Here is a 9,135-nt window from a genome sequence, read left to right on the forward strand (position 1 = left end):
AACTGCTAAAAAAACTTGATGTTGACATTAAGTGAAGTGATAATGTGATCATACAACAGAGGACAAGTCTGTTGTAAAACTGAGAAAACTAATCTTGAGCTAAACATGTGACATCAACATATGGGTTGGTTTCCTGTCAGCAGTGTTGTTTTCCAATTAAACGAGTTGATTACATTAACTTTTTCTTCAAGATACAAGGACCCTATGAATCCAGAAGCATCAAATGATCACAATGTATGGATACACCATAGGAATCGTTAATAATTAATGGACCTCAAAACAAAGAACCAATACAGGACGCATCCCATGACTCTGCTTCCTGCTTGCTGTGAATCTCTTCAACAAACCATCTCAAAAGGACAACCATTGAGAAATCTGAAGATTTAACTACATTCACAAATAATGTTTTATGTCTTATATATGTTTGATGTGCTCAAGGTAATCAGTGCAACTTTAGTTTTATATAATGTTTTTATAACACCTTTTGACATTTAGTGCTATTAATGTGTGTAATATATGGAAAGTTTAGTATTGAATGAATGCTCACGTTATTTACCTTAACTTGGAGCAAATGAAATCTCCAGATTCTGTATTGTGTGCATATTATGACACTTTATAAGTAGGTCATCACGAAGGAGGTCATCTCACATGACGATGGCACATGATGGTTAATAAGTGTTTAATCAAGAAATAGTAAGGGGCGTGTCTAAGCTCTGCAACAGCATCCCACTGGAAGCTCGCATCGTGGGATGGACCAAATCTGCTTTGATAAAACCCCGATGCTTGAACTAATTCAGGGTCTAGTCTGGTCTCTTGTCGAGGGTTGTGTCAGGTATCTTGTCGTGTCGCGTAAATGCGGCCTGCTGCGCTGCTCTTCCTTCTTCACCATGGCTTGAACTACCAACTCCAGCTGCTAGCGTTCTTGCCATCCAGAACTCAAAACCACTCCATTGAAACTTTGTGACAACGAAACCATCCGAAACTCTCCGAAGTTCTACGTAACCAGGCAACCAACCAATCACCAGGAGGGTTTTCCCAAAAGACGTCATCCAGACGTCAGATCTGCATCCAATCCGAGGCACAGGGATTTCCTGAGACGAGGCAACAAAGAAAATCTCCCACTCTGCTTTACAGCGCAAATGCAAGTAAACAAACAAACTACATTTCTTGCTGAAATGGGTGCAAATTTGAACAAACTTGATATATGGGATGGGAAACACTCTTGTATTAAACCTACTACCTTACAATGAAGTAGATTTACATGGAGGTCTTTCTTTCCCCAACTATAGACTGAAGACTACAGCCTTTTCCCTCTGCCCTTTTGGTTTGGGTTTGATCCTGATGCTTCTGTGCTTCTGTGTGACTTGGAGGCCAGTTGAGGATTCAATTGTTTATCTGTATAAATTGAAGCATCTTGTTTTTTTGGGGGGTTCCATTTCGTGTAAATCAACTTGTTACAATATGCAATAGGCATTCACCTACTTTCAACAATAATAATCTTTTGTCAGGCAGTACTCCATTTCATTGTCTGCAATGGACTCATTATAAAGTAAACACTATTGGATATATATATAAATATATGATGATAATGGTTTACAATCCTTACAGAATCTCAAAACTCTATATAATTGGCCAGGCACCTCCATTTTTACACTGAACAAAATTATATATGCAACACTTTTGTTTTTGCCCCCATTTTTCATGAGCTGGACTCAACATGCTCAACAGCCTCTCAAGACTGATCTATGGTGTCATCAGAGCAGTTAACTCGGTGCCCTGAAGCAGCACACCAGCAGGAAAACTAGCTGCTCTGGAAACCTCTATGGAGGTCGCAAGATTCTTAGCACTGCTATGTTTACAGGTGGTAACTGAGAGAAGTGCCCTGGAACACCAGTAGGGTTAGCATATTGATCTCCCTAGGGCACTGAAGAGACACAGGCACTGTGTAATGCGGTGTACACAGCTCTTCCCCAGAGGAGCCTGCCCTCCGTGGTCCTGTGCCACAGCATCAGGACATTCATATGACCTCCATGTGACCTCCTAAGGGAACCAGTCTTGTGATACTGGCCTCTGGTGCACCTAGAGCAGCTAGCTTGGTGCCCTGAAGTGGCAGACCAGCAGGGGACGACCGTACTAGCTGCTCTTAGTACCACTACATTTCCGGGCAGTAATTGAAAGAAGCTCTTTCTGGAGACTGCTGTGCCCTGAAACACTGGCAGGTTTGGCAGACTGATCTCCTGAGGGCACTGAGGTGAGACGGGCACCGTATAATGCAGTGTACACCGCTCTTCCCCAGAAGGAGATGGCCTTAGGCATCAGGATATTTACGACAAAGACTATCCCGCAAGAATGATGGTTCACAGAATCACCTTCTGTTAGAAGCATTCGGCTTGGGAGCACCACTCTGACTCTAGAGTAAAAGAAGTGACATCCCCAGCATGAGGGGCTGAAACACGGTAGGTTTGGGACTCCTCCACCCAGCAGCCCTTGCTGACCTTCCTCCTCAGAGAAAGAGAGGTATACACATGCTATACTCAAGATATTTTTATCCCAAGAGCCCCTGTATATCTAACTTCTCTTTGTCAGATAAATACTTCATTTTATTCCTCAGAATTAAATGTAGTCAAAAAAACAGATGAGTAAACAATGATCTGGTGTAGAAAGATTCACACCAAAAACCATAATGATGTAATTTACGGCAGTGCACGAGCCGCTCAGTCACACAAACAACATTAATCTCCTCAGAGAAATATAGGGCCACCGAAGCGAGCTCTCACTCAGAGGGGGGAGAAACAACAGCACGGGCTTCCAAGCCTCAAGAACAAGCTTTAGATCTTGGAAACATGGGTAGAGATAGGAAGAGCCGTCTCCAGACCGCCCGCCAGATCATGTGTGATCCCCATTATCTCAGTCACCGCCATGCCTCAGCAGCAGCGGGACTACAATCACAAGATCACAGGCACGGACACACTAATATGAGAGAGAAGAGGCAAGAGCGGAGTGCTTAATAGAAGGAAAAGCACATTCAACTCCCCAAGAGCCGACTGCGTGAGCTCCACTGCCCATTAACCCTCCGGAGTCGATTAATGCATATACATATGAGGCATTTTCTCCTCATAACCCCGAAAATAACTTAAATTACACTTTCAGTTTTGATCGTACATATAAGAGCAATACACCAATCGAATCTGAAAAGGGTCTACTTTTTTGTATACAGACATTATAAATAAAATAAAGATAACAAACAAGATGTGCTGTCTGCAGCCTTTGTCTGCGGTGATCTTCATTTACAAACGCGTCATTAAAATGAACTGTAACTCAGTGAATACTCCACGAAGAGACATGAGAGATATATCTATAGAAAGCTTGACATGTCTACTTTTAAACTAAACAAGTGTTGCCGAAAGTAATCCATATGAAAACAATGCGATGTCCGTTTTTCACGTCTCCCTTCATTATCTTCTAATGCGAACACGCTGAACGCACTTTTGAGTGCGCGGCCTGAATATGCCCATACAACAGAAAACAATGCAGAGAGATTTTTTTTACTGTTTGCTTCGGGATGAGAGGAATATTATGTCACCCCAAAAAGATGTGATGTGGATTACCTCAGGATTTGAGATTTGGATTTCCAAAGAAAAAAAAAGAATGAAGTGCTTTATTCAGCAGAGATCATAAACATGAGTAAGTCTCTTTTTATTTATGTATATACTTGTACTAGTTTTCATGTAATGTGTAAACATTTTACTAGTTAGACTTTTTCCAAACTATAATTCCTGACTAAATGTATAATCAAGTGAAACATTGTGAAGTTTCAATGACAATATACACTACTCTACCATTCAAAAGCTTGATGTAAATAATACAAAATGTAACAAATAAATGTGACCCGTCACGGAAACCAGTGACACAAGTCGGCAGCACAACTTTCGAGCAAAAAGAGAAAGAAGCAGTTTTTTTTTCAAAATTGGTGATTTTCGTTTTTTTGCAGAATCTGTTAGTTGAGATCACAAAGAAGCCTCTCCGTGTTTGAGATAGCAGTATTGGTGTATTTAAAAGTGTACATTTTGAGATTGAAATCAGGTTGTTTGTCTGAGATTCTAGCACACAGTAGGGGCGTTTCATTGTCTGTCTGTATTTCCATACTGAATAAGCTGGCTTTTGTTTCTTTAGTTATTGCCCCCGCCCTCCGAGGGAAGCGTGGCTACTTAGTATGCAGGACTCTGGCTGGCTGTAGCTGATATCAAAATTTCAATGAAGATGTACGCTGCAAAGATGAACACAGACGAGCTGAACCGTGACCGTTACACCGAAAATGTTTTGAAGTACTTGAAGACAAGCCAGATTCTTATAAACAGGTGCTCACTGATTCTGAAGACGATCTGAGCGATGATGAAAGCGGCATAATAAGACTGTAATAATAAGACCTAATCTACAACTGAGCGAAGATGATGACGAGGAAGAATGTATTGGACTGGCGTCAGACGAGTTGGACAGTAAGATATCAGAGGCTATTATCTATAGTAACATTTGATGGGGATAAAGTCAGAGAAATGGGGAAAATCCGTAACATTTAGAGGCAAACAGACGCACAGTGCAAACTTCGGAGATGGTTACATCCACAAAGAAGACCCCGACAAAGAGAAAGTGTGCCCGAACGACTTATTTCATTGGAGGCATCGAGATCTCCAAGAATACTTTTGTTTCTTATGGGGTGAGTTTCCATAAACATCAGAGTTTGTCGTCTTGTGTTCATTCTAAGAAAACGTACACGTTATCTCATGTTTAGTCCATGTTTAGACCTTCCCATATCTACCTATTGTTATTAGCTAGCTCATAGCTCATCGGTTATCACAGAATCCTGTTAAAAAAAGTCCTAATGCTACACAATGAAATCAATTCACCAAGTTTTATGTAGAAAACCAGCAAATAACAAATAAAATTAGCATCAATATGTACTTTTTGTTTACATAAACATTAAAATAATAACATTAAAAATGATGGCCACATTTTAAAGATTGAAGATTTTTTATAAAAAGATAAAACACATATTTCAGCCTCTAAATCATTTTTATAAAAGTCAAAAAATATAAATTACTGACATTTACAATGCACATTCTCCTTTATTATTAATAGTATGCGGTCCGATTTTTCCCGTTGTGTCTGTCGTTGCTATGCAGGGGGTATGGCTTATCTAAATGAGATGTGAATGAGCCCCATTGTCACTCGCAGCAGTGAGAACTGCACAATCTTTAAAGGCTATTTTCTGCTTTTTTAACTTTTTTGAGTGTCTACCTTCAAATGGCCACAACTTCTCCAAATATTATCAGATTTCCATGTGTTATACATTGTTGGAAAGCTTGGAGACTGCACTTTCAGAATCTGTGAGTAACTCAAAATGCCCCAGAACCGACTTGTGTCCCTACTTTCCGTGATTGGTCACAAATGTAAATGGTACAAATGTAACAAAGAATGCTGTTCTTTCAATTTACCCCCCCAAAACCTGAAAAAATATTCTTAGCTTTTTTCAACATTAATAATAATAATAACAACAACAACAAAAAAAGTCTGATTTGAAGAAAAAGTTTTTTTGAAGAAAATCAGATTGTTAAAAGGATTTCTAAAGGATTGTGTGACTGGAGTAATGATGCAAAAAATTCTGCTTTGAAAGTCAGATTTGGTTGTTCCTAATAAACTGTTTATCTCCACTCGCAAGGGAATATTAAATTAAGTTGTAGGATTATTAAATATATTCTAAATAAACTACAAACATAAAATTACATACAGTACATTTATTTTGTCCTCATATTCTTTTTTGTAACTCTTTCCCTCTCAGTCACAAAATGACTGAAAGGCTCATTATGCAGCTCTTTCATAGTTTGAGAAGTGTGGATAGATTAAATATAAAAATAAAAATGAAGACCAAATCCATTTCTTACCCCATCTTATGATTTCTACTGCAGGGCAAATACAGGCATGTAAAGATTACCAGGACAGTCAGAAGTCCGAAGATCCATTTAAATAGATCCATCTGAAGGCTTTGGGCTTGTGAGAGAACAAACATGTTAACAGGTCATTTAATAATGATATTGTGATAGAGTGAGTCAGAACTGGTGGCAAAAAATGTATTGTATTTTATGATGTTTTGCCATTCATTGTATCTTTGAAGTCAGCCATTTGACTTCAAAGACATTCCAGAAAATAAATGCCAAACATTAAACTCTGAGATAATCTTCATAATACAATGCTGCTAAGTAGCATTACAAGGGTCAAATGCTTGAAAAATGTCTTCATAAATAGTATATACTGAAAATAGAAGTCTAGCCCAAACACATGTGTTTTTGCAGAACTGGAAGGCTAAAAACACATAGTATGTGCCAGCTTTTCTTGTAGTTTTACAGTATGCAAAATTTACAGTTTACAGAGAATATTCTGTTTCATACTATGTTCTACACTAATTTAGTTTAGTTTTTTTCTTTCAGTATTGCAATACTATACCCCCTCCAAATAAACATTTAAAAATGACATGATGTTTTCGCATACATTCCATTTTATATGGTAGCCTACAGGTTAACCTGTAAAATAATTCCTGTTTGCAAAGGATTTGTAGAAGTCTCGATTTTATGGTAAAGCATGTGCTATGTTAGTGAATTGTTTTGTTTGTTTTGTCATTTCATGGATATTTGATTGGATAAGTGATAATATATACTCTGTTTGTATGCTGAAAATAAAAAGAGTTAACTTACCCGTGGTGCACACATCAGGCATGGTGTCAGTGTTCCTCTTTCTGACAGGATGCCTTGACCACAGACTTTAAATAATAGGCTGTAAAAACATTGCCCTCTCGAACTGTTGGAGGGTTGGTTAACAAGCAATAAACAAAAAGCAGAAGTCTTTATAGGTGAAAACTTCAAACAAAAAGTGCTGTGAGACATGAGTGTTTTAATCAGAGGATGAAATGCTGCTTCTGAATGGGCTGAATATATCTGTCTGTATTATCCTAAATGAACCTCATGGACCCTTTTACAGTACACCCTCAAATGCAGTACTTAATTGTTGACGTTATATTCAAACTGTATATAAGTGGCTCCCTGGTGTAGACTGTTTTTCTTAGGTTTGGTTTTTGCTCTTTGCCACAGTCGCTTTTTTTCTTTTTTCTTGCATGTTAGGTGAATAAATATTACATTCTGGTATGTCTTTTGTTCAAGTGTTGTGGCATGACTTTTAATTTAACTTTTCAATTAAACTGCTAAAAAGGCCATTCGTTGCCTGGTGAAATCGGTATAGATACGTATTTAATACGAAAAATACACTCAAGGTTATAGTCACTGCCCTTGCCATCCAGAATAGAAGAGAACATCCCAGTTGAGTAGGGAATTTGTGGAAAAGGTGGTTCCTAATTATTGTGATCCAACACTTGCCTTGCATTTCAAATGAACGAAATATAAAGCATCAAGTGTTGACATTTCCCGACATCACAGCAGTAATGACTTTATGAACTACTTTACTTCTAAAATCGATAGTTTTAGGCATAAAATTGCAACCATTCAGCCGTCAGCTACAGTATCACATCAGACAGTGCACTATAGACCCCCTGAGATACAGTTCCACTCATTCTCCTACTATAGGAGAGGAAGAATTGTATAAACTTGTTAAATCATCTAAACCAACAACATGTATGTTAGACCCTATACCATCTAAGCTCCTAAAAGAGGTGCTTCCACAAGTCATAGATCCTCTTCTGACTATTATTAATTCCTCATTGTCATTAGGATATGTCCCCAAAACCTTCAAACTGGCTGTTATTAAGTCTTTCATTTAAAAAAAAAAAAAAAAAAAAAACACAACTTGACCCCAAAGAACTAGTTGATTATAGACCGATCTCGAATCTCCCTTTTCTGTCCAACATACTAGAAAAGGTGGTATCCTCACAATTATATTGCTTCTCAGAGAATAATCTGTGAGGATTTCCAGTCAGGATTTAGACCATGTCATAGTATTGAGACTGCTCTCCTTAGAGTTACAAATAACCTGCTCTTATCATCTGATCATGGCTGTATCCCTCTATTAGTGCTATTGGATCTTAGTGCTGCGTTCAACACTATTAACCACAACATTCTTTTGCATAGACTTGAACACTTTGTTGGCATCAGTGGAAGTGCATTAGCATGGTTTAAATCGTACTTATATGACCGCCATCAATTTGTAGCAGTGAACGGAGAGGTATCATATCAATCAATAACCTTTATTTATATAGTGCTTTAAACAAAATACATTGCGTCAAAGCACTGAACAACATTCATTAGGAAAACAGTGTGTCAATAATGCAAAATGATAGTTAAAGGCAGTTCATCATTGAATTCAGTGATGTCATCTCTGTTCGTTTAAATAGTGTCTGTGCATTAATTTGCAATCAAGTCAATGATATCGCTGTAGATGAAGTGACCCCAACTAAGCAAGCCAGAGGCGACAGCGGCAAGGAACCGAAACTCCATCGGTGACAGAATGGAGAAAAAAACCTTGGGAGAAACCAGGCTCAGTTGGGGGCCAGTTCTCCTCTGACCAGACGAAACCAGTAGTTCAATTCCAGGCTGCAGCAAAGTCAGATTGTGCAGAAGAATCATCTGTTTCCTGTGGTCTTGTCCTGGTGCTCCTCTGAGACAAGGTCTTTACAGGGGATCTGTATCTGGGCTCTAGTTGTCCTGGTCTCCACTGTCTTTCAGGGATGTAGAGGTCCTTTCTATCTCTACCTTGCTGATCCACCATCTGGTCTCTGTAATCTGTAATCGATCTATGAGTATGTCATGATCTATGGTGTCGAACGCAGCACTAAGATCGAGTAAGACTAGAAATGAGATGCAGCCTTGATCTGATGCAAGGAGCAAGTCATTTGTAATTTTAACAAGTGCAGTTTCTGTGCTATGGTGGGGCCTAAAACTTGACCGAAATTGGTGGGGCCGAAATTCTTCATACAGATCATTTTTATGCAGGAAGGTGCTCAATTGAGCAGACACAACTTTTTCAAAAATTTTAGACATAAATGGAAGATTTGAAATAGGCCTATAATTTGCCAGTACTCTAGGATCTAGTTTTGGTTTCTTAATAAGAGTCTTGATAACCGCCAGCTTGAATGGT

General features: G+C 38.6%; 1 protein-coding gene across 2 annotated transcripts in view; it reads right to left on the reverse strand.

Moving 5' to 3' along the window:
* Positions 1-6,788, reverse strand: part of LOC128011181 (alpha-2,8-sialyltransferase 8E) — a 34,849-nt gene extending 28,061 nt beyond the window's left edge. Inside the window, exons 1-2 of one of the 2 annotated variants that reach the window (XM_052593326.1) lie at positions 6,747-6,788; positions 5,940-6,045 (exon numbers count right to left, since the gene is read on the reverse strand). Coding sequence is in view for 1 of the 2 variants with exons in the window: in XM_052593325.1 (XP_052449285.1) it covers positions 5,940-6,045; positions 6,747-6,768 (128 nt within the window). In the remaining variant the exon portion in view is untranslated. The remainder of the gene's footprint in view (positions 1-5,939; positions 6,046-6,746) is intronic. The other variant, XM_052593325.1, reaches the window with a different exon arrangement.
* Positions 6,789-9,135: the final 2,347 nt, after the last annotated feature.

This window comes from Carassius gibelio, chromosome B23 (assembly GCF_023724105.1).
Source record: "Carassius gibelio isolate Cgi1373 ecotype wild population from Czech Republic chromosome B23, carGib1.2-hapl.c, whole genome shotgun sequence".
Taxonomy (NCBI): Eukaryota; Metazoa; Chordata; class Actinopteri; order Cypriniformes; family Cyprinidae; genus Carassius; species Carassius gibelio.